The following is a 26,946-nucleotide window of genomic DNA, read 5'->3' on the forward strand; positions in this document are numbered from 1 at the left end:
GTGTTGAAATGTATTATTTAGTAAATAACACATTTCAACGCTACAAAAACATTGCGGTAACAATTTTGTATATTTTAATAAAATCAAAATCAATAGATTAGTAGCGAATTCGCGCGGTTTTTGTTTAGGTGTAACAATAACAAATAGATAGCTAGGGATCTAAGACAGTGTGAGAATGGTTTATACAGCGGGAGGCATGCGCGGAGTATAGCCCGAAGGAAGGTTTCAGAGTGACGTAGAGCGTCACAAAGCTAGGCCGCGAGCCTTGCGCGCGCGAACTACTCAAACACGGGAAACTTACGTAAGTTCAGATTGAATAGGTGCTATTGGGACTTTTTAGTATAACAGCTCTAATTCAATTCTCAAGATCTCTATTCATAGTGGAGTGTGTGGGTGTTATGTGTTTTTTTGCACGTTAGACCGGAATCTTGTATTATCTTTTATGATAAAATAAGGTAAGCTCTATGTTTTAAGATATAAGTAATATGTATTTATAAGCGCTTTGCCTATAAAGTCTAGGCTTTTGCTACGTCATAATAACGAGTACTTGTAGTAATAGAAACAGTCGTTAAATTGCGGTAGGAAAATTATTAGGGGAGATAAAGTAGGTCAAGAGTAAGAAACATTATTCGTAATATGTGTACAGTTTATTTTATATATTCTAAATTTATACCACAGCGATATTTAGAATAACTCTAACAAAAATAAATAACAGATAATATTACAAACAATTATTTGATATTTACAAAATATTCTTGACGGCGATAAGGCGCTTTTCGGAATTAAAATCTAATTAAGAATTTTATTAATTATTTCTTTTATTTTTCACCCCCTTAGCGTTAGAGGTATATATAAAAAAACTTGCATTGGTTCGTCTTCCGTCATCGATATTTGCACTTAGCAACTTATTTAGCGATCCTTTTTATATAAGTAGACGAAATCAATATCGCGTGAAAAGTAGTTATGGAGTCCATAACGATATTTTAGTTCATCTAGAAAAATTATAACAAATATTGTTAAGACATAATATTATGATGATTATTATTGATCTTTTTTATATTCACTCACGAATATAAACAGATTGCAGATGAATTGAAGAATAAAAATATTCTGATACAACAAACATTTATAATTTTGAAGCTATAAATTGGTGCTCGTGTTGAAAGAATTTTAATTAATCTCTAAATAGTATTTTACGATAATTAAAATGATATTTTGTGGGTATTGATTAAAAAACTACTATGTGTAAATTATAAAAAAATAATACCTAACATTTATATTGTATTTAAATTTTACTGTGATTTAGAAAAATTGTTTCATGTTTCCACTTGATTTTGTTCTTTACTTAAATATCATTAATTTGTAATCGGAGTTACTTGCCTTTAAGAGGCGACCATTGTTTAGTTTCAACTCTTCATTCGTTTTATAAAACTCGATTTAACTTAGTTCTACACCTAGAAACACTCACTTTAATGCTATTCGTCTTATACATAGAAATAATTATATTTGAAAAGTAACAAACTGGAATGAAGGGAATTTTTCACAGGAAATTTGTCACAGTTAGAGAGTAGAGAGAGTGGCAGAGACCCAAGAGAGTCTGTATTTTTGTGGAACGCAATATTATTGAGCAGTATTACGACTTCCTGTTAAATAACACTCTTTAGACCATGCTGCTTCATCTTTGTCACAACCTCGACGGATTTTAATATAGTTAATATGTTTTTGTTACTTATCTGTAACAAGTGTGTGTTTTTGTAAATATTAAAAACTGCTTTAGTAATTTAAACAGTTAGCTGAAGTTTTTAATTTGTTTTCAAACTTAATCAACTTTAGTGAGTAATTTGCTAAACACACATTTTAGCTTTTGCGGTTGGATTTGCCTAAACAGCTAACGGTAATTGTTAATACAAACAAAGTCTAAATGGCACATTTCAGAATTTAATTGAATTTGATTTTTTCATCCGTTTTTTTATATGATTGCCAAACGCCTATAAAAGCCGTACAGGCATAAAAGGTAGCCCATGGACACCCATAATAATGGATAGGATACCGGCCTTTTAGGGAGGTGTAGGCTATTATTAAAGGACTAGCTAGCTCTCTGGGTGTAAAAAATACCTTTAAATCAAGACAATAGTTATATTTTTGTACTTTAATACAAGTTAAAATTTACGATATTTTTATCTATTACCGTTAAAGTAATTGTGGTCAATATTATATTCTTTATTCCTAGTAACTACGAGTGATAAATAAAAGAAATAAATAATAACCCCAGGCCTTGACATAAACAAATGATGCACCGCACAGCATACGTTGGAGGATTGTCCACAGTGGTCTCAGTTATGTCATAATCCTTGTTCTGTGGTGGGTCGGCAGTTACGAGGTATGAAATGCAGTGGTATCCTTCTGTGAGCGCCTAATACTACAGAAGGTGTCAGTAGAACGAGAGAGGGAGTGCTTTAGGATGAATCCTAGGGGTAGAATACGGGTAGTAAATAGGAGAAGATATGCCCATCTCCTACCTTTTATGTAGTGTATTGCACCGAAGGTTTTTGAGTGTAACATGCCGTTGAGGTCCCGGTAGAATGCGGCAGTGATCCCGGAGCCTCTGTAACACGGCTTTGTAGGAACTTGTCGAGGTGCTTTTAGCGGGTATTGTTTACCCAGTCTCTGAATAGTAGAGATTTTGGTGTGGGTCGAGTCCCACATACCCCTGCAACTTTTTAGGGCAGGGGACGCGCAATCGCATTTCTACCTCGAATATCAAAAAAGGCCCAGACATAAAAAGGTTTCAGATTAAGACCTCAGATTTATGTGTGTGTTTCATGATCATTTGTCAATCTATCTATCTATATATTATAATCTATAATCTATCAGACAAGTAGATGATCAGCCTCCTGTGCCTGGCACATCCCGTTGACTTATTGTGTCCGAGGAAAGCCGGATTCCTCACTATGGTTTCCTACACCGTTCGAGCGACTGTTAAATGCGCACATAGAAAGAAAGTCCATTGGTGCACACACAGTGTTAGTAAAAATATTCATATAGCCTCTGATGTGCGTACTAAAATATATAAATATCGTTCTTGTTGTTGGTGATGAAGATATAAAAAGCCTGTTATTTTATGTGTAATACGAGTTAATCGTTTCAAACCAACCTGCGGCAATTTTTTTATTTTTATCCATCAAATTTATTCATTAAATGCTAATAATCAATAACTACTTTAATCACTTGTGCAGGTGTTGAAATTTCATTCCATACTAAAAATTTACTGCAATTTACTAATTAACTTCTGTTTGAACAGTCTCTGTGCTGTTGTTAGTTTTAGAGTAAATTGACTTTAACCAAGAATGTCGTGAATTAAATATTTTTATGGTAACTCTGAATAATTAGTATTATTTATTAATTGTATTATTTTTATGGTCACACAGTCACTAACTTAACCTATTCAAAACAAATTGGCCATATCACGTAAAATCATAATGATGATTGCCATTTGTTTATAATAGATAATAAATCAAAAATTTAAAATATTTCGTGATAAATTTTATTTTAAATAAAATAAATATAAAAAAAAGGATTGTCAGTAATGCCGCTTTACTGACGATTTTTTAACGTGACAACGTCATAAGAAAATACTGATGAATACTGAGGAATGGTTGCATTCTTCAAAAGAAAATTTTAATTTTAATTGTTTGATTTTTTATGTTTTTTATGTATGGTTAGAATAGATATGGAATAAAAGGAAAACACAATTGAATTGATCAAGTTACAATAATTTGTACTCATAAATATAATTATGTCAGCCGATTGTGCGTCTTTTTCGCTCGTTCCGCGCTCTCGCTTGCACTTCAAGCCTTAAATTGAACAGAGGTAACGCCGCATGCGTCATGTTTATTCGTGCGTGCAGCCCGCTCCATCGAATTATAAGACGTAGTCCCAACAAAAATATTATGTATTCCATCCCTGGCTATATTATATATAAACGATAACGAAAGAAATAAATAATACCACAGATATCTACACATACTAGATTTACTTATCCCGTTTCGTCTGCATTGGTAGTCTATTATTCAAAAGTTAGACCATTAGATTATATAGGTCAGGTTAAGCAAGAGGATTATGCCATTTCATCTGTCGTGAAGTCACTTTCATTTTTTGTATGCAAGCGAGAGTGCCAAAAGTTTTGCGCACTGCGTCGCTTCCTCAAACTGAATATGTATGTGGTAAACTTGCCAATTCAAATTCGGCTTCAACCTTCACCACCTTGCAAGATATTTATGTTTTACAAATTAAGATATTTCGACTGTTAATTTTATTTAACGGTATTCAGTACGTAAAAGAAAATAAGTTCGTACCTCATCTGTATAAACTTATTTAAAAGACTTGAATAATTAGTAGATTTTGACTGACGTGACGTTTCTATATACATAATATGCAATTACTATAATAATGTTGTTATAGCCTGCCTTTGTTGGCATATAGGAAAAAAAACGAAAAATATTTCTTTCTGTTTGTTTACACATCGTGAAGGAACTGGCATATCTAAGACATATAAAATCTAAGGCCAAAATCCTTATTTTCTTATATTAAGCTTGGTGGTGAATTGTAATTGTGTACATTTTATTTATTTATTTAATTTGATAATTCCACGATAGTCTAACGGACCTTACATATATTTACAGGATTTATTATTACTTTATCTGTGTAATATGCTACTAATGATGAGAGTGTAAATAAAATGTATATCATTCACTCACAATGTTCCAAAAATAATAATAATCCAACATTAGATAATATTAAAGAATAATTTAACTTACACGCTAAGCTTCAATTAAAAAAAATGTTAATTTATTTTCTAATACTTTTTAAACTTATAAATTCAGTTATCGCATACAAAATAAAATCTGATAATTATTAATATGTCGGCAATGACGACACGACACGTCCATGACCTAACGAAAACTTACCGCACTACGCTGCAATCGTAGAAAAATGCCGCAAGGCTGACGGCCAACTTATATATTTTTAAGTGAGCACACTAGACTTTAATGATGCTGGTAAGACGATAGATTAAAGTAAATAATGATGGAAGCTCACATTGGACCCTGATTAATGCTTACGCTTGTCTCCCAGCCACTAATTGTACTCCGTTATAAATTTTTACTCTGTCTTTAAGCGTCTTAATTATTTGAGTATTCTCCATTTGTTTCAAACGCTACAGTTGCTTGAATGGTCTCGGCGTGCTGTAACAATAGACTTCCGTTCAAATACTTGACTCAGAAACCCATAATGCCCTTTAAGGGTTATCCTCTAGGAATGTGACCTTTTTGATTTTCCGTTCTTATAAATCGTCATGACGTAATTACTTATTTTGGTTAATTAATTAGTTTATAACATTTTATTTTATACGTCTATATTCATTGAAATAAGAGAACATGTACATTTTTTAAAAATGTACTTAATTATCAACTACAATTTTTTTACCCTCATAAAAATGCAATGATGGTTGGTAAAACATTTATGAATTCATGCCAAGAATTAGGCACTGAAAGATGCTTCCTTATCATTTGTTTTATGTATCTTCTTTCTTTACAGACAAGTTATTAAAATCACGTGCTCACAAGTCACATGCCGATAGCATTGGTGTCTGAGGCATGCCTTAATGTGAAAAATCATACTGAATCCTCCCAAGCTTACCCTTTTTTTTTTTTTTTTTGTTATTCGAGGTGGAAATGCATTTGCGCATCCCCTGCCCTAGGAAGTTGCAGGGGTATGTGGGACTCGACCCACACCAAAATCTCTGCTATTCAGAGACTGGGTGAACAATACCCACTAAAAACACCTCGACAAATACCTACAAAGCCGCGTTACAGAGGCTCCGGGGTCGCTATCGCATTCTACCGGGACCTCAACGGCATAATACACTCAAAAAGCTTCGGTGCAATACACTACATAGGAGGTAAGAGATGGGCATATCTTCTCCTATTTCCTCCCCGTCTTCTACCCCTAGGATTCGTCCTAAAGCGCTCCCTTTCTCGTTCTGCTGACTCCTTCTGTAGCATTACATGCTCACAGAAGGATACCACTGCATTCCATACCTCGTCACTGCCGAGCATTTTATTTACAACACAAGTCAAAGCAAGATTATAACCCACCACAGAACAAAGATTATGACGCAACTGAGACCACTGTGGACAATCCTCCAACGTATGCTCTGCAGTGTCATCATTTGCGCCACAGTCCAAGCAGCTAGTTGTTGGTTCCCGCTGCACTATGTCATGCAGGTACCGCCCAAAACATCCATGTCCTGTCATTACCTGCACAAGACGAAAGGTAAGGGTACCACTTTTTCTGTTTGCCCAGTCACTAAGTACTGGACGAATAGCCTCTACCGTTCTATGCCCTGCTATTGGATCAGCTAAGTTTTGGTACCACTTCTGCATTGTAGCTGTTCGCGCCAATCGTCTCAGATCCTCGACTTCCCCAACACCAGTGTAAACACCTTCAGCCCTCAGCTCCATCCGGTAATGGTACACAGCAGTGAGAACCTCAGCCTCTAACTCCCAAGGTGGAGTGCCAGCTAATACACAAGCAGCAGTGAAAGACACTGTTCGGTAACAACGAATAATTCTTCTTGCCATAACTCTTTGCGGTCTCCTAAGAAGGATTTTATTGTTCAAAGTAAGGGAGTCTTGCCACACTGGGGCTCCGTAAAGTGCCATGCTAGAAATGACCCCACAGTACAGCCTCCGACACCGTTCGTCAGGTCCTCCTATATTCGGAAGCAGACGACTCAGTGCCCCTGCTGCACCAACCAGTCTCGAACCAAGGGCCTTAAAATGATCCTCAAACTTTCACCTACCATCAAGAATGAGCCCTAAATATTTCATATTACGACCCACCGACACTCTAACTTGATTAACAATAATTGATGCCCTTTTAGGTGGGCCACCTCTTGGCCCGTGAAATAAAAGCGCGTTAGTCTTTTCAAGAGCAACCTTAAGTCCTAGTAGGCCAATCCTATCAACTACTAATGAAGTCCCAACTTCTACTAGACGTACCACTTCCTGGAAGTCTCTGCCTTGCGCTACAATAAGAGTATCGTCTGCATAGCAAATCATTTTTAACTTAGGTAGCAACGTACCAACGCGAAACCCTTCTCCACGTCAGTCCTCCCGGGCCGAACTTACCCAGAAAAATATGTCACCAACTTTAGGCTGTTCAAATTATTTTATATTATTTTTAAAATTATTTCTAATGGATTGCCAACGGGCACTACAATGAAACTTACATGTATATATCATCAATCAAAAATAACAAATAAAATAAATAGCACACTTTTAAACAGCAGCTTAATTACTATTTCTTAAAGTATTTGTCTTATAAAATATCCTGTAGAAAAGGCTTGCTGTATAAAAAGATTTGTAAAAAATAATAAAAAATATAATTAAGAAACTACCTCTATATTTTAAATTACTTAACCCTTTATACATACACTTTTCAAATACAAGTCTTACAATACAAGTAATTTCAGGCATAGAGAAACATCCTTTAAAACCAAAAGAAACGAGGAAAAAAGTAGAAAAAGCTAGATTGCTATTGTACGATACACTTTTGTGCTTTGTTAAAACCTTTCGAAGATGTGTGCTCGAGATATCCGTACTATGTAGACCTCTCATCACATTACGATGTTTAAAAAAACATATTCTAAGTACATTATGATGTATCTCCTCCGTAAAATAAAATTCTGTCAAAAAAGTTATAAGAGTCTGCAATTTTTGATACGTGAAAAAATATATCTTGTTTTAATGTTTTAGAACTTTTATCATATAACAAAATGTGTGTTTCATATGATCAAGTGTTCCATACGAGAAATTCTAAATTCAGTTACCAACCCAGATTTCGGTTCGTGGCGAAACAAAATGATTGTGGGCTGAGTACAGGGACACCTACTTACTATTGTCTATTGTCTTACACATGTCGGAGTATAACAATTCACACTTCTCGTAAAACTTGCTGTAAAGCAGCAAGACAATCATATAACATTAAAATCAAAATGCATAATTGTTATAAAAAAAACGCGTTTTTAATTTTGTAGTGAATTTAATTAAGAAGGTTATTCCCTTTAAATCTCTTATTTATTAAATAACTCCTGAACTGAGAATAATCTGTCCCTCGTCCCATGGGGTAAAAAGTTTTCATTTCAAAAAGAATATTAAAAACGAATTTATTAATTCTTTTATATAACTTCTACAGTCTACACGGTTAAAGAACTTGACAATTTCAATGGCTTTGTCTTTTCAAAACAATTAAATCAGAGAATAGTGACACACACACACATATATATATGTATATATAAAGCCATAAATATAAAGGTTATTGATTCTCATAAAATTATTAATTAATTATGATACGTAAATAGTTACTATTATTACGGTAATTATTTTAGTAAAGAAGGCCTAAATAAATCTCAGAATTGTGTGTTCATTATATTATATAAAATGTAGATTAACACAAGTGAATTACGACAAGGTATCAAATGTATTTTAATTAAATAGTAATTAGGGAGGTGTTACTAGTACATATTAACATGATATGAATGTGTAACAATTTCAACTTAATACAAAATCAAACTTCAATTTCAAAATTATTAAATTCTGAGTACTGGGGCTACTGCAAACATATACGTAGTTCTATTTTATGTCATTTTGTTGATATCCATCTACATAAAACAAACCATGAATATACCTTATCTAAGTGTAAGCAATGCGGGCGAGTGCATTATCTTTTCCTGGCAAGTAATTAAACACTTAATCGAATAAACAAATGCGGTAATAGGCAGAACAATTTTCGTATATTATACCATTCATTGTTTACCAACATTACAGTAAAATTATTACCCGATTCATTATTGTCTTTTGTTAAAAGCGTTATTGTACACGCGCCTTTATTCACCGGCAACGTGGAGTTCTTTGTTATGTCCGACTAATTTTATAATAGTGAACTAGAATATTCATAGTTAATTTTTGGACTTTTTAACTAGATTGTTATTAAATATTATATGTTGCTTAATGTCACAGGCTTATTATTATAATAATTCGGCAAGTTTTGATCGCAAATTTTTATGACATTTCACCCAAAATTAAAGTATTGTTTCTTATTAACATAAAATCTTGTAGGCATTGCAAATTAGTAAAAGCAAGAAATGTGTTGCCTTTATATATATACTGGCACACTAGTACACGCGACATTATTCACCCCGCCTTGTAATAACTCACATTGCCAGCAATTAAGGAAATGCCTCAACGTTTTTAACACGTCGACCTCTACCAATTGTATTTGACGGCTTTAACATACGTAAAGACAAATTAAGAAGCGAGAGAACAGGACTAACGAGCGAAGGTTTCGTTATAGGCTAGGGTAAGTAATAAAAACTTTTACACTTTACGAGGCTCTGTGGGGAGCGAATTCTTGCAAATGGCGAGAATTTAGTTTTGGTTAGAGACCTCATAACGAAACGGTGAAAGAAACTATAAAATATATTCCTTGTTATGGAATGTAATCAGCCACTACAACACTACAACCTCTTTAGGTCTTGACCTCAGATTTCTGAATCTGTTTCATGATGAATTTTTAAATCTCATTGGCAAGTAGGGGATCAGACTCCAGTGCCTGACACACGTCGTCGACTTTTTTTGTCTAAGACAAGTCGGTTTCCTCACGATGTTTGCCTTAACCGTTCGAGCAAATGTTAAATGCGCACATAGAAAAAAAGTCCATTGGTGCACAGCCGAAACTATGACCTCAGGTATGAGAGTCGCACGCTGGAGCCACTAAGCCAACACTGCAGCTGTAACTGTAAATATTTTATACATTCATATGATATTTGAATACAACAACAAATAGTTAGGTATCAAATTTCAAAATCAGAAACATATCAGTTATGGCGTTCGTTAAACTTTGACAATGTATTAAAATCTACGATTAAAATCGATAGATTGACTATTTGGTGATATGTAAGCCTAAATGATAATCGGCTTGTATTTTATGGAATTAAAGCTTCATTGTTATTATTGTAAATATTTTTACACATTACAAAATGTACATCACAGCTTTTGAATTAACTTCGTTTTTACACTCGACCCCCAAATACGAAGGAGCACTCATTTATAACGAACAAATGAACGAAAAATGCAATTAGTGAAGAGAAAAAAGGCTCACAATGAACGGAAACTTTTTGAAGACATAAATCTTTCTTGTTTTCAGTTTCGACAGCCAGTCAGCTCATAAAATCCTTTATGTTGTTTTTAAAGTAATGGAAGTTTGGTTGATCATTATAAAAATAATGTACTAGCTGACCTGGCAAACGTCGTTTTGCCATGTATATCATTTATAATAAAAAATAGGGGTTGATCGTAGAGGGTTGAAAATTAAGAGTTGTATGTATTTTCTAATGCTGTTGATACATTTGATAAAAAAATAAATATTTATCTAAAAATTAAAAAAATACATTTAGGGGTGGACTACCCTTAACATTTAGGGTGATGAAAAATAGATGTTGTCCGATTCTCAGACATACCCAATATGCACGCAAAATTTCATGAGAATCGGGAAAGCCGTTTCGGAGGAGTTTAACCACAAAAACCGCGACACGAGAATTTTATATATAAGATATTATATCGTTCATATTTAAACGTTTCAAACTTCGGGTGCTTTTAATTTCCTTGAGCGTTGATAATATATTGCTCATATTATGCAGTGTAAAGCAGATTTTTAAAACTCAGTATCATGTGAACCAAATAATTTAAGACCAATTTCAAAATATATATAAATAAAGTTTTTAGAGAGGTATTGCATTATCAACATGAAGCTCCATTTATAACTTGTTAATTTCGAAAACTGAGGTCTGAAGAGTTCATGTATTCAATAAAAGAGGCCAAAATCAAAAAATGAAGTCGACTGTAAAGCTGCATAAATTGCAAAATAAATATCCGCTCTTTATAGGGCATTTGTTTTGACAGGCCCTTTTTATTGAAAGAGAATTATCGTTGCACAGATTGGATTCCGCTATCGATATTTAAATGCGGTACGATGTTGGGGATTGCGCGGAATCACTTCGTCCTTTATTTCGTCACGAATTTTTTGTATGATGATACGTATTAATCGGATACAATTTTTAAATTCGGTCAATGTTTTTTCAGCAGGTATATATTAAATGCCGCAAACTTTCAATCGCGGAATTAAAATATAAAATACTCGATAAATCTTAGACTGTACCATTCATTTTAGACACTTCTAGTCAAGTTTTTCATAGATAAAGCTAAACCTCTGTGTGAATGAAATTCGAAGCAAGCACAAGTACTGAGGGTGAATGGATATATATTTCATACTAAATCTTGGCATTATTGACAAATAACATCTCTCGTTTCAATACAGTATCGTTTCCCAGGCCCATAGAATTTTATATTTCTTGACCCATTTCCATGCTATTCGATCTTTTGTAAAGTGTTACATTACCCCTATAACTAAACAGGCTTTGTGATCAATGTACGTTGTTATACGTCGGTGCACGTAGATAGATTGAAATACAATACTTATATTACAATATGAAATGGAGTCTTAGACCTTTGTATGGGAAAAAAGTTCAATTTAGAAATTTAGTGTAATGCAGTTATGTTCATGTGCATGTTATCTTAATAAGAATAATGAATAATAGTTATTCGTATTAATGAGAACATAATAAAATATGTATAAATACAGATGCTATATTTTTACATATTGTAAAACATATTTTTGTAAATATTTCATAGTCATATTTTCTTATTATTGGTAATATAGTACGACATGGCCTTTTCTAGCAGTAAGGGGTCGTATAATTCCGCTCTTTGTGGTAATGCTCGTAAATCACCGCAAGACCCCAAGTTCTTTTGACAGTAGTAGCGTCATGTATTAATACATTCATGTGCTCTTTCCTTTATATCACACTATTTCCTGTTTCTCAATAGAATCGTTAAGAAGCACATATTAACATTATTGAAAACTATTTGAGCTACATTTTATAAAGTATTTACTTTTTTGTTTTTATATTATTAAAAACGTAAAAAGACATTAAGTATTAAGTACGTTTAGGTAAAGTAAATATTATACGACTCAAATTCAAATTGAAAAATAGTTTATTAATTATGTACACTTATGAACGTCAAAAAAGAAATATACATTGAATGTTTTTAATTTAATTATACTGCCAGTTCTCAATTCAAGAGCGTAGAACGGAAGATAAGAACTGGCAATAAACTCTCCGCCACTCTTTTTAATCGCCAAGTTTTTTTTCTTTTACACAACGTTTGTAAGCAGCTGCAACCATTACACCATGTTCCATATGACATCCCGAGAAAGAATTATAAAGTAAATTAAAAACAAAGATTTGTCCTCTATCAGCAAGAGGCATGGTGAAATAGGAGCACGCACTTACATACTCGTGAGAACAACTCGCAATACGTAGTAGAAACAACTAATATCACCGCATACACGAATTGAAGTACGGCCAGTCACCACAAGTAGCACCCTTTCACGAGTATAAGAGACTGACTTTATTTCACACGATAGTTGATTAAGTTTTAACTATTTATTCTTATAATCAATGTGTCAATAACAGGATTCTTGCCGGAAACGTGGACAATTCTTTCTTTGTTTTAGCCTACATCTCGTCTAAAATATTACAAAACTACATATTCTTGTTAAATATGAATCAAAACTTAGTGTAAAGTATCAAGAAATACACGGAAGTGAATGTAAAGCATTCCCTAAGTGAAACTCGGATAGTGTAAACTCTGTTAGAGAAATGCGGAGTACCATTTCGCGGGTATTTGTTTGCGCCTGCGGCTTTATGTAATATAAACAAAACGCATTGGAAACTCTCACAGTTTGTACCATTGAACCGATTCGAATATTTAACATGGAACCAATTTTAAAGAACATTGTTACTCAAATACAGGAGCGTGCCGGATACAGGTGGAATTTCAATTTCAAAATCCCTTTTTCTATATCCGTCCATTGCTCATAAAACCATTTGTTTTCTCCACAGAGATATGAAAAATATGTCCTGATTTTTACTCTTAATGTTTTAAATGACAAACCTATCCATTCTATTCGATATTCTACTTAATTGTTTTATAAGTTACCTATTAAATATTCTTTTAATAAGCTAATGGTTTTATTGCAATAAAACCTTTCTTAATATAATGCAAATAATCCTCGGAGTGATATTATGAGAAATAAAGTAATAAAAGTTGACCTCCCACAGATGTGGCTATCTCTAATACTTCCAGGAAATGATGAACGGAACCAGCAAGTAAAAGGCATTAAATCTGTCTGGAGCTTTCGATTTGCATTGGGAAAATTGCATTTTCGAACTGGCGGCGACAAGGAGGCGACGTCTGCAAATGTTTGCAAGCTCCCTAAAGCTTTACTTAAGAACCACCTTCATCTTAAAACTTTTGATCCGTGGATAACTTTAATTTTACAGGCTTACTACATTAAAATAAATTAATGATTTGTACTAAAGTCTTAGCACATTACGTATTCGTTGAAAAATATTATAAAAATATATGGTATTATAAATATTATTGCTTACTAACATATTTTAAATATATACTAATTGTTCTCATGTATGTATCATGAAACCATCAGACTACTTCATGTTCATATTTATGCATAGAAATTATATTTAACAAAATGAGGTTTTAGTGTTGCTTTATATTTAATACTGGCTTATACTCCGGCAAAACAAAAGTAAAACATTTTTAGAACATGTCAAAAGTTTAATTATGATTTAAAATATAGAAAATTATTGAATAAAAAATCTAAATTTGGCGATTTTGTGAAAAATTCTTAGTAGAAAAACTAAAAAGAAAATTAAAAAATGTCGTGCTCTTATGAGGAATGTGGAGATTATCAAGTAACACCCGTGCTCATGGCACCTTGCGACTCCATGCCGTGTTGTGACGGTCCAGCCCTCTGTTATCCCTGTTTGCCTCGCTGTCCAAAAGGCCAAATTGTTTACTGCTGTGAAAGAAAGCCCTGTCGGCCACCGAAAGACGAAAGTTGTTACCAACCGAAAAAAACGAAGTCCATTGATCGCCAACGAGATCGTGAAAGAGACTGTTCACCAAACCACTGCTGTCCACCCTGCAAGCATGCAACGTGTAATCCTGTTAAAACTAAATACGTTATACCATGCTACCGCTATGAAGACGGCCGTATAGTAAGTACTTACATAATACTATTACAGTTCTACACAATTCTTTTTGGACGTGTTCCAAACATCTCGAATGCGGTTTACATCGGGACCTTACAAACAGCACATTCCTGCAAAAAATTCAAATTATATTTGTACTTGTGAATTCCTGAAACCAACACGTCGTATTTAATCTTATTTTGTGGTTGGTTTCAGGAACAGTACATGCCGACACGACATGGTAGGCTACCAGCTTCCGCATACCGTCGAAACGGAATGCAGGATCAGATGCATGGATATAGAGGAGCCATCAGATACTTATGTGCTGGTGGTCACGATTCGTATATGCCTTGTGTTTACACAGCTGTTGAACCTATTCGTAAAGTATTTCCGAGGATAACTCAAGAAATATTACCAGTTAAAAGAAAGAAGGATAAGAAATAAGTAGTCCGCGAAGCTATCCCCGCTTCCAAGGAAATTTTTTAACAGGTTTTCTTTAGTCTATTAGCGTCATATTTCATAAAAAATTGGCAGGTTAACCCCATGCCCTCATCTGCCTTAAAGCGGAATGGACTTCAGGATCAAAAATTTATTGAAAGCGGTGGCATTGCTTATATAAGAAAATGTTGGCGCAACGCGCAGTTCAGTGACTATCCATTCGCGTTTGCTGTCAAACCCGCGAAGAAACTCCCTGTCAAAGTCAATAAGAAGCGATGAACGTAGTGGGTGCGTTAATTAATAAATTTTGTCACTTGCAACCACGTTATGGCAGTGAGAAATGATTTCTGACAAGATCGTTGTGGGTGTATTTTAACGCAAATAAATCTAATTTTGTGTGCTAGCGAAATACAAACCCTAGTAGACATTGATTCAAAAGATTGTTATCTTTAAAAGGCCACTGTCGGTTGCAGGTGCAAAAGTTACCCGTGTCTGCATTCAAGAGGAACGGGATGCAAGACCAAGAACACTCAAAACTTTTGGGCACCACAAACTTTCTTAAGAGATGTCCCCGAGATGTAATGATTGAGTGTGACGTTTGTACACGACCAGTAAAAGTTAATGACCCTGTTAAAGTACCAGAGATGCAAAAATCTGAATTATGCTGTCGAGTATTTAAGAAGAGACCTATCGAGGTCTCTCTTGAAGATATATTAGATGAAGATTAAAAAATATGCCTATACTAATTATTTGGGTAATATATTTTTAACAGTATTACGGCTTACTTTTAGACTTTCAATACAATGAAACGCAGCCAAACAACTTTCGTTAACAAATGAAAAATTGTCAAATATTCTTGGTCACTTTCTCTATTACAAGACGTAGTAACCTTGATTTTAAGGTACAACAGACACTAACCCAGACGGTGTAACTTTAGAATTATTTTTTTTGGTTTGAAATACGTCTTATTCCCTACTAAGGGACACTTTACAGTTTATAAAAAATAGCTTTATCTTGGTTTTTTTACTTGTTCCAGGTGAACCAACCCACTGTTCTCACGCGTAGAGCTTGTGAAGTAGCTGTGGGGAGTAGACCCAGGCGAAAGCCATTTTATGAACATTCGTTCTGCGCAGACGCAGAGCAGGAGATACATCGATACGTGTCTGAAGATGAGCGGGTATCGTGTTAGTTAATTCATTCTAACTTTTATGTATCTTATATAATTTTAATTGCGGTAGATTAAATCGAATCGATTGTTTTGTTACATATATCCCCGATCGGCCAAAATATTTTTAAGCGAATTTAGGGCAGATTGATACGCAAAAGGTGCTGTAATTCAGGTGGATATAAATTTAATAAAGGCCTTATTGGAAATCATATAGGTTGCTTTTACAAGAGATTAATATTCTAGCAAAAGCCCGCACCTGAATCAATTCCCACGCAATATCCTTTGACGGGGCCGAAGCAAAAAGCCGAATAAACGGTGTCGTTGACGCTCACGCGGAGGTGAAATTCAATTTTATTACAACTCATGCCAGGCCAATAAAAGTGAAACCGGCAAATATTATTACTTACGAGTAATGAGATAGTGTTGATGTAAAATAATTGTCAATAGTGAATAACGTTATATAAAAATATTATATTGTGTATATATATATATATATAGCAGTGGCATAAAATTTTGAACATTTTGCACTTCAACATTAAAAGCTTAACTCTAATACAAACTAATTTTAGATTAATCAAGAAAAATAAACAAACCGTTAAAATAGGTCTTCCTTATATTGTTGGTGAATATCTCGTTTATAAAACTAGGACAAACATTTTAAAATACCTGAATCAAAAATTTCTATATTGTGAACATTTCTATAAGTTAGTGAAGTAGTTGAAAGGCTCTGTAGCCTCAGTCCTCAAAGAACCTTTTTGCAATACAATTCAAACGTTTTCAACAAAACTATTGCAAGCAGAATAAATACAAACATTGAAATGATAAATTGTAAGTTGAACAGAAATGTAACGAATAGGTAAGACCCTTATAATTAATATTGGTTCAGTAATTGTACGTTTAGTAATACATTACTACATTTGAACGTAATGTGTACCCGTTATACGCCGAGAGCCTGTTGGATTTATTTTCGAACCCGGATGAAGATTGGGATCTTCGTGATTGGGCCAAATAATCCCAACTATTTACGAGCTTTTCTGATGACTCTTATCTCGTTTAGTGAAGGCTTTAATACATAGTTACGTATTTTATGAATTTATAAAGGCTTGTTTGTTAAGGTTATCAAAAATAAATATACTAGCTACCCCCATAGGCGGATTTGCCCTAGTGAGGCCTAGGGTGGCAGATGCGAAGGGCGGCAAAACGTGCCAATTTTTTTTTTATATTTGTAATATTTATGTCTACAATTTTGTGTTGATAAAAAACATGGAACAATTTGCTATGCTAAATTTGTCTAAAAAAATATTATTCTATTGATTATTATATATTCTATTAATTATGATTCTTTTTGTATTTTTGCTTAGTGTGTAGTAGTATTAGTTACTACTGTAATATAATACATTTACCAGGGATAAATTAATTATAAACTCTAAGAGGTAAGGCTATCTCGATAGGCTATTTAAGTCTTATATTAATGAGAACTCAGAATATGGAATGTTCTTTGAAAACAATCTGTAAAAATAAGGAATATAATAAAATATAGTCCCAACCATGATTCTCAACTTAACTGAAATGTTTCGCTATTTATGTAAATCGGATAACGGAATTTAAACTTTCCAGCCTCTTCAGTAATTAACAGAAAGCGCAGTAGCTAGAAACACGAAAAGTTACGAGATAGGAATTTCGTCTTAGGATTTTTTCCCTGCAAACTTAATTAAATTTATGGATACCGACGCTAAGTTGACCGCTTATGCTAATTCGGTTATTGACGCTTCGTGAAGTTTTGTTGAATTATACTTTGACACACGGCTATAATCATCCTTAGAAATTATCAAATACAAAATTCAAAAACGCTATAATATATTTTAATTATTAAATTTTAAGGTTAGTTATTAGGAATATTAGAATTGACTACAATATAATATATCTTATATAACAGATGTAAAATATTTATATTTTTATACTATCTTTTTATTTAATTTGTATAACCAAACTTTGTTTAATAAACATCAATTGCATTCTGATATACATGTACGTATTTAATATTTCTCGTATGGTGAAGGTAGACATTATGAGGCAGATTCAAAAATCATTTATTCATGTAGGTAACATAATGTACACTTATGAACGTAACAGAAATATACATTAAATCCTTATAATTTTACATTTACTGCCAGTTCTCAAATCAAGGGCGTAGAACGGAAGAGAAGAACTGGCAATAAACTCTCCGCTACTCTTTTTAATCGCCAAGTTTTTTCTAATCATGAATGCATATATAGCGTTGAACGTTATAAATCTACGTCCAATGTTTATTTACAAATGGTATAATTTTAAGCCTTCTAAGCTTTTAGCCATCATTTATTTTCTTTTTTTTTGCACAGGGTAATTGTTGCTACCATTTCGAGAAAAAGAAAAACGGGAGTGGAGTGAACTTCAGTCAGTCGTGTCACTCGTGTCCCCATTACTCAGATTGCGTCCCAGCGAAGGCTATGGAGCCTCCAAGGAACTGCTATTATTACTGTTGTTGACAATATTGCACTAAATTATGTCGTGTTCAACGTGAATCTAAACAATGTGGCGGCTATGTTATTAAAGTTTTATTATTATTTTTTGTTTTATTTTTAAGTTACAATTGTCACTTAAGTTTCTTAATATTACACCATCACAAGATTTAATCAGTGGAATTAACATATAAATTCAATATAAGAAAATACTGTATATATCCACTCTAAAACTGCTATATGTAGGTTCCTGGTAAATTTAATTTGGTCTGCCGTTGCCTTAACAGGGCGCCGTCATAGGCAAATTAGCATCAAATTGCAATCTCTAACAGCGGCAACATTTGGTTCAATAATAATTCTGTATATTGTATTAATATTACGAATTTAATAAATTTCATATCATTTTCTATATTGTATTAATATATTGTGTTATTGTCATATAAGAGTGACGTTACGGATCAAAGAGTATTCTCTTTTGGCGATCTGAACTGAATAGTTTAACTAAAATTTTATTTTTTTATTATTGCAGCAAATCCATTCACAGTTTGATAAAAAGACGACTAAATGATAAATGTTTCGTTAACATTAAACACTTTACTTTATGAACGTTTGTTAGGTCTTTATTGATAGCGTCAAAAGGACTATTTATTGAGTATGCGTCGTATAACTATGCACATTTCTACAAGAGTAAAAATGTATGTTAAACCTAAAAGAAAATATGTACTAGGGAATAAAGACTAAATATACACTTTACCCGCGCGGACCGGGTGCCTCAACTCATTGTCGAATTTCCGAACGAAATTTCCGACATGATATCGATAGTCTAGCACTATTTTAACTTGCATTTTTAAACAACGTTTGCCATAAATAGTGTTTTGCAATACATATTTATTTTTAAATTATTTTTTGCTATAAAAACACTTCGTCATCTTTTACTACCATTTATAAGAAAGTATTCTGAACATTACTTGGATAAAAACAACAAATAAATGTTATTGGTGTCATTGCTGAAAGAAATATTATATAGTTTATTTATGTAGCAAGCGGTAAATTTCTGAAATATAAGAATATTACTTTGTTCCAGACAACGCGGTTGCCGAAATGCGAAACGAAATCAAATGAAATCAGGAGATTCGGCAAGATTTGTAATAAAACTTCGATGAACTAACTCCACTGATATAATAAAAGATTTAGGGTCTAGTCGATCATGCGTATAGCGTTATTCTATTTGTTTGTGAGTGACTCGTGAGCCAATGAGAAGGAGACGTGGGTCGGCGCGGTGACTTGCCGCGCAACATGCGCCGACCGGTGGTGCTACTCGCCGTTCTGTACGCGGCTGTTACTGCGCAAATTGCATGGACACCGATTTTTTTGGATGGCAGCAGTACGTATTTTAATAGAGATTAATTTTTTAAATTATATTATTCACATCAAATCAAATCGTTTATTTGCTAGAATAGTCTTAGAATTAGTTACATAAATTACAAAAATCCGTCACACATGCAAATGTCATCTTTTATTTTATTTATTTATTTATTTACATAAATACATTTATTATCCTTTCAGACATGTATGTACTTCTGTTCATGTTCTTATTTTCTACCTTTGTTTATTCATTGGTTTTATTCATTATGACACACTTATAAATTATGTAAGGGATGCCGTAGACAAGTAATAATAATGAATAACAAGACTAGTTATTAAATCTTACATTTAGAAAAATGACAGCGCAGCGTTAGTTAGACACCAATATTAATAATAATTCTTATCTAAAAAATACAACGATTTAATAGTTAGGCTTCTTTTTCTTGTATTTAATAACATCTGATGTGATGTTCCCCGCGTTAATTTCAAACTTATGATCTAGGTACTCGCCCACGCTATAAAAGCACCTTGCCTTTAAGAACCCAATCACCTTCCCTTTGAAAACATTACACGGCAGCGATCTGTAGCTTCTAGGAAGGTGATTAAATATTCTTACGGCCATGGCGTATCAATTTTTATAATATAGCGTGGTGCAACATGCAGGCACCCGCAGCCGTGTTGGATCCCTCGGTATATGCAAGGAAGTTTCTTTAAATGTTTGAAATAATTATTCTTTCAGTACTCCAAAGATAGAGATTCATTTTTTAAATTATACATCTAATATTATTCTTTCAGTTCTCCAAAGTTGGCTGTATACTTAATACCGAAACTAAAAATATTGTATTTTCTATAATAATCCATAAAAGAACTTGTAGAAGTCACAAGTCAAATAAGTCCCTGAAACCTTCCAATTACCCTACACTAATGAGAATAAAAAAAAATAAAGTGAGCAATTGAGCGAAAGAAACCATTTCTTATCTAAATATAATTTATGGGTCTAATAGTATACTTTAAACAGTTTGAAGCTCAAATAGAATTTTGCATTATATTGAATTGTATGATGACGATCAGGTCAAGTGGACCTATGGACGCAGACTTCTTCGGGTTGTGCGTGCCCTGGCACAGGAGATGAAGAGTGCGCATGCTGCGTACGCGACGGTGCATGCCCTTGCGACGTTATCGCGCCTACACGCTGTGCGCAATGCGGTCTAGAGCAGTACTGTTCCAACAGTAAGTCTGAGACTGCCTCCTCTAGTATATTATAATAATTTTATTTTTCGATTGAAAAAATAAAATAAAAAACTTTTATTTTGGAACATAGGATTGTTCTCATATAATCCTATAAGACGTTAATTAGATTTGTATACAACTTAAGGTATTTGACTGTAAATTAAGGGAAGGAGAAGAAAAAAAGGCCGGCAGCGCGCTTGCGAGCCTTCTGGCAGTGTGAGTGTCCATGCGCGTCGGTGTCACTAAACATCAGGTGAGCCTCCTGCTCGTCTGCCTCCTGTAACATAAAAAAATATATAAATAACACTTTTACATTTATTTCAATATTATTAATCTGATATCCTGGTAGAATTCAAAGTTGCTTCATTAACCCCTTGGAAAATAAGTACTATCCAACTTTATAATTAGGATTTTAATATATTAACAGCCAAATTTTAGTTATGTTATAATTTTCTAGTGTGCAATATCACAATCGACTCCCGAGTGCTCAAAAATAAGTCGGGCAAGACTTTCGGACAGATAAAGTCACCATCCATCGAGGGGCCGGATTCCTGCTCGTATCTCCTACAACCAGACGCCGGACAACGAGTGGAAATACAAATCTACCGTCTTGTGTCTGTGGGAAGATTTAATGGCACTAGGTAATTTTATGCGAATTTATTTTGGCGCCTCATGCTTGTCCTAAATGTAAGCTGTACCGAGCAAACACCCAAGTTAGATAACTAAACTTAATTATATAATAGATAATTCTATTATATAATTAGCTATTCATGAGTCCTTAACATTAGCTTTTTAGTTTTTAGTTAGTCATTAATATATTTTTTTTTTGTTTTTCTCTAGATTAAGGTTCTATAGATAAATATTTTATTTTAATTGAATATTCTGGTTATGCACTTCTTGCACTCATCATTTTTCTTTCCTTACTAGGTTTGCCTGGAAGAGGTCGCTTGTTAGCGATAAGGCCGCCCGTTGCATCCGTTGTAATTTTTATGTATTGTGTTATTAGTGTTTCTTTGCAACGTAACAAGTACGAATAAATTAAAAAATAATAATCTAAGGTATATAAAGCGTTGTTTTAAAAATATCTTGAATGAATATTTTGTACTTGCTGATATTTTATGAAAGTTAGGTTTATTTTAAAATACATCTATCATTCTTATCGTTTAAAGCTATGTAAGTCGTACGCTTCTACGGCAAGGCAAGATGTAGGTTTAATATAACCGAGAGAGTCTTATTACCTAATAAGACTTTCTCGTAAGTTTGCTTAGTCTTCTGCTAGGTTTATTCGCTTCCTAAGTTGTGCTATTCTAATCTTATCTTAATTTAGTAGAGTTCGTTTTCGATTCTCAGTAATAGGTAAATAAAAAGTAAATGAAATTATAAGCCAAGTATTCAATTGATGACTTCTTATTTCTTCAAAAAATTGATTTAGTGATCAAAGCTGAGGTTGAAACTATCCTAAAAAACAGTTGTATGTACTATCATAAATCGATAATTCTGATAAAAATAAAAATTATATTTTCTGATAAATTAATCTTAATATTATACACGCTGACGACAGTGAAAGGGAAGCCATTTTGTTTTTATAAGGTCAGAGTTAACAACGCTCAAGCTTACTGAAGGATGCCTGACCTTAAACTGTTGCTGTGTTTGCTTTCGCTGTGTTTTCTGAGAGTTATTATTATACAAGCACACTCGTTAAATAATATTCTTTGAACTGAAACGGCTGATGGTGCTCTATACAAAACGACTATTGAAGAAGTAGAAGAAAATTCGGTCAATGACTCATGTTTTAATTATAAAGATAACCTCATTGTTTCTCTTTTGTTTCCTTAAAATATCTATTACTGTATTAGTGCCGTTTGTTAACTTTAACACCGCGTCATAGAGTTATGGAACCCTATATCTATAGCTTGTGTTTCTATTAGTAGCTCTAATTAACTAAGATATATAATTATTATTTATTAAAATTATTGATAGACTTGTGTATGCTTAGTGAATTGTAATAGTGAGAGGGTAACTGGGTTCGTGTTATATTTGGACCAACGAGTTTTTTTTTAATTCAACAACACAAGCAACTTGAGAGATTACAAATAACTAAGTGATAGAAATCACAATTTCGTACTTCAAATTATACTATGTATTACTTCAAAAAATAAAATAATGGGGTGATTCCATTATCGCGGGTGCAACATTTTGACGCATGTTAAGTTTCATAATAATAAAACCAAAAATATTTTTAATAAACATCTTCTTGTAAGTGCTACGTTTCAACAAGTTCACTTTATATTTCGTAAAAAGAATTTTATTGAAATAATTAATATAGTCAGGAATGAGGTTCAAAGTCCTATCGCGGGTGCAACAAAGTTGGCCGAGCCTTTCTAGATCATTAAACAAAAACACAAAAGTCTGTTAATTGTGAAACTTTTATTATGTTATGCCTTCGTATTTCGTAAGGCGTTAAACTAACCAAGTAAACAAATATATTTTTTTATAGGAAACAAAAATAAACACAGAATTATTCACTTTTAAAGCAATCGCGGGTGCAACATCAAATTATCGCCGGTGCAACCCGTCTAATTTAAGTGAATACAAACATCAATAAAACCTTTACAGGAATAAAATAAGATATCAATCAATGTTTATTACTAATCAGAACACTTCTTTGTCACTTATATTAATTATTTCTTTTCAAATACGTCTATATTCGCCGAAAATTCTACAAACGTATTTTTTCCGTCAATCTTTTTCTTTGGCGCTTCCAACTTCGCGATAATATCTTAAAATCGTACGTCTGCTATGTCATTAACAATTTCAGTGAAATGCTTGCCATCAACCGTCGTCAGGAATTGTACTCTAAGCTCTCCATCTTCGTCCATATCGCTCTGACACACCCCTACATAGCGGTATTGAGTACTTTTTTGCCAGACTTACAGAGCAATTACACGAGCACGTAAAAACCAGCGCTAATATCTCTTGGTAAGACATCAGCACAGGCAGAACCAGTTTCAGGGCATGCTTCTGCGAGTATTTTTGAGGGTTGAAGAGGATATTCGTCGTCTGAAAACATCTGAAATGCGCAATTTTGTTTTAAGTGGGACAAAAGATTTACTCTGTACTGATACTGAAGGACAGAGATTTCCTTCTTGTATTTTATTTGTAAGAGGTTCCAAGTCATCGTCATCCCAATCACTTTTTGTTTCAGTAGTGGTTTTCGGAGATTTCAAAACTAGTCTGCATATGAGATGAGACAGTGAAGTTCGCGCCACGGAAACACTATCATTCCCAACTTCAGGTTGGAAGAAATGTTTTTATTGAATGCCTGGTATATTTTTCAGTGCGAGAAGCATCCAACATGGCCATCTTTTCTTTAACTTCTTCTTTTGCTACGAATATAAAGAAGATGTTTTTAGACAGACTGCGTGCCAAATCTGTAAAAAAATACGGAATATAATATAACCACACATTAAATATTTGTCACCAATCATGCACACCATATTATTATTATTTAAAGCATAACAAAAAAATAAAATATGTGATAAATCAGGCAATACGGTTATTTGTCAAAGAGTTGCACCCGCGATCCTAACATCACGATCGCGGGTGCATCCAATTTAAGTTTAAGTAAATTTCAATTCAACTAACATTATACTCCTAAAAACTATTTAAATACGTTTGCCTTTGATTTTTTTTTACTTTTACAAAGTTTGAAAACTATAGGATTTCATTTCTGTGAAAAACACAAACTTTTATATCTTTTGTATCGCGGGTGCAACAAGCTAACAGTGACTTTTTATATTCAATAATGCTTAAAAAATAACAACAAGTACTTACATTTTTTTGCACATAAGAATAAAACAATATTTTCACTACACATTTAGCCGGTAGAACATAAACTGAAACTGTCGGTAATAGCTCTTTCGTGCCAGTGTTGCCACGTTGTGATTTTGCAGATTCAGCCAATTCTTCGAATGATAATGTTTCCAAGCGCGCCAAAAATTTAAATTTGAAGTAAAATAAAAAATAAAAAATGTTTTAATAAATTTATACCTTTTTCTTTGTACCGATATAAAAAAAAGTAACAAATAGCGTGATTTAGAAATTCATGTCAAAAATCGTCTATAGCGGAATCGCCCAATGGTAACTAAATTGGATTTCGATTCTGCAGAGACCTTAGTACATATTTTGGCATAACTGAGATTCCAACTAACACATACACAGCAAACATTTATAACTCTCGGCTAAATTATTAAATGCATGCTTAAGGTATAAGAAAACCTTTGTTTGGATAGATGTACCATAGACTACTTTTCTTTAAAAATATGGCTTTAAACATGCACTATGTACAACGGTATAATTGTAATCTAATAACTTACATCATAGGGGTCTTATAGTGTGGGGACGAGATCTAGATTTATTCGTCACAACCGTGTTTCTATCATGATATAAAGTTTTATTATTATTATTTATATTAACTAATACTATACTGTAAAAACTAAAAATAATATAAACCAATAAAGGAATTCTACTAATAAAATATACGGAAACTAAGAAGCGGTGGTCTAATTGGAAAGGTATTGATTTATCGCCCTCATCTATTACTAGTATACATTACTACCATCGATACTGATACTCATATCTCAATTTTTCCGTTCGTTATCTATTATTTTTAGAACGCTCGTAAAACCCCATTTTAACCATTGTTAAATTTCGTAATAAAGTTCCTATCAATTGTGAAATCACTAAATCCAATATATATGCGATTTTTTTATATATTTGGCATGGGATTAATTTACAACCACAACTTAGTAAACGCCGTGTTATTAAATAAATAGAAGTAGTATTTCTTTAATTCGTTATAAACTGTTGTGTAAAGAAGAAAAAAAATGTAAATAAAAAGTAATATATTACTTTTTATTAAAATGCATGTGATATACTGCGTCTGCTACAGTGCTCTGAAATAACAAGCACGGTATTCTACAGAAAACAATTGATAGATCCAATTCTTTTCTTTGGCAGCACGCGAGTCGTGCCATGAGCTTGATTTTTACTTCTATAAACTGTTCTATGGAATTTGTGACTGTATATCAGTCATTATATTCTTTATTATAATAGTTGCGCGGGAGGATGGCTGCAGTTAGGAGGTGCGAGTGCTGTGCAGGACGCAACGGGTGCAGCAGAAACGAGACTGTGTGGTAGCAACGAAAGGTACACACCGCCGGTGGTTCTTTTTGCAGACTACGGTGCTGCCATTTTAGACTTTAAGTAAGTATTTTCTATAATTTTCCATTAGAAACGAAATGAGCTGTATATTTTCTAAAGATTAAATTAATTTCCAAGTAATTGAATAATATGTCAAGCGATTTAATTATCACTTGAAATTTGATTTATTTGATATTCATAAAATCCTATTTAAAAGTAAATAAATAGTTCCACCCAAGTAATGTAGCACCAATGGTTTAATAAACGTTTATCCGCACGAATGTTTTTACCACAATTTAATATTCCTGTTTTGGTATTCCAATATGAGGTCCCATGTTGGGTGTTGGGTGTCCAGTCAATAACAGAACCCCACAGTGTCGTCATTATTGGACATTGTATGACTGATTAATCAGAGATAACACTTTGGAATAATGCAATTGTGTATGTGTTGTTTAGAGTAAAAAGTTTTAAACAGAATATTGCTGAATTATACACAACCGCGGCGTGGTTGTATGTAATTCATTATTCAATATCAATGCTTTTATTTTTTTTCTTGAAGAAGGTAAATGAATTTCATATATAAGATTACTTTGCTCCCTATCTTACTGCATTCATTCTTTGTAATATTATGCAAATAGGAGTGGAATCCTTGCTGAAATGCAATTCTTATTGAACCTTATAAAAGAATAATATTATAGTTCGATGGTGCGGGGCGAACCTTTCTACGTCTTTCTTTCTTTATAGCTGTCTGTCTTTATATCATCCCTGGCTGAATAGTTATTGTTTAGTTTGTCTAGTTACGTGCATTT

General features: G+C 33.3%; 1 protein-coding gene across 4 annotated transcripts in view; it reads left to right on the forward strand.

The window, feature by feature from the left end:
* The first annotated feature begins 247 nt into the window (after nucleotides 1–247).
* LOC110994403 overlaps nucleotides 248–26,946 on the forward strand; it is a 41,062-nt gene continuing 14,363 nt past the window's right edge. The window contains exons 1-8 of one of the 4 annotated variants that reach the window (XM_022261021.2): nucleotides 14,154–14,263; nucleotides 14,453–14,725; nucleotides 15,148–15,428; nucleotides 15,711–15,858; nucleotides 19,425–19,724; nucleotides 20,777–20,935; nucleotides 21,393–21,576; nucleotides 26,051–26,200. In XM_022261021.2, the coding sequence (XP_022116713.2) occupies nucleotides 19,637–19,724; nucleotides 20,777–20,935; nucleotides 21,393–21,576; nucleotides 26,051–26,200 (581 nt within the window). In that variant the 5' untranslated portion in view covers nucleotides 14,154–14,263; nucleotides 14,453–14,725; nucleotides 15,148–15,428; nucleotides 15,711–15,858; nucleotides 19,425–19,636. Of the gene's footprint in view, nucleotides 456–14,153; nucleotides 14,264–14,452; nucleotides 14,726–15,147; nucleotides 15,429–15,710; nucleotides 15,859–19,424; nucleotides 19,725–20,776; nucleotides 20,936–21,392; nucleotides 21,577–26,050; nucleotides 26,201–26,946 lie in introns of those variants that run through there. The other 3 variants (XM_045629472.1, XM_022261020.2, XM_022261023.2) reach the window with 3 other exon arrangements.

This window comes from Pieris rapae, chromosome 1, assembly GCF_905147795.1.
Source record: "Pieris rapae chromosome 1, ilPieRapa1.1, whole genome shotgun sequence".
Taxonomy (NCBI): Eukaryota; Metazoa; Arthropoda; class Insecta; order Lepidoptera; family Pieridae; genus Pieris; species Pieris rapae.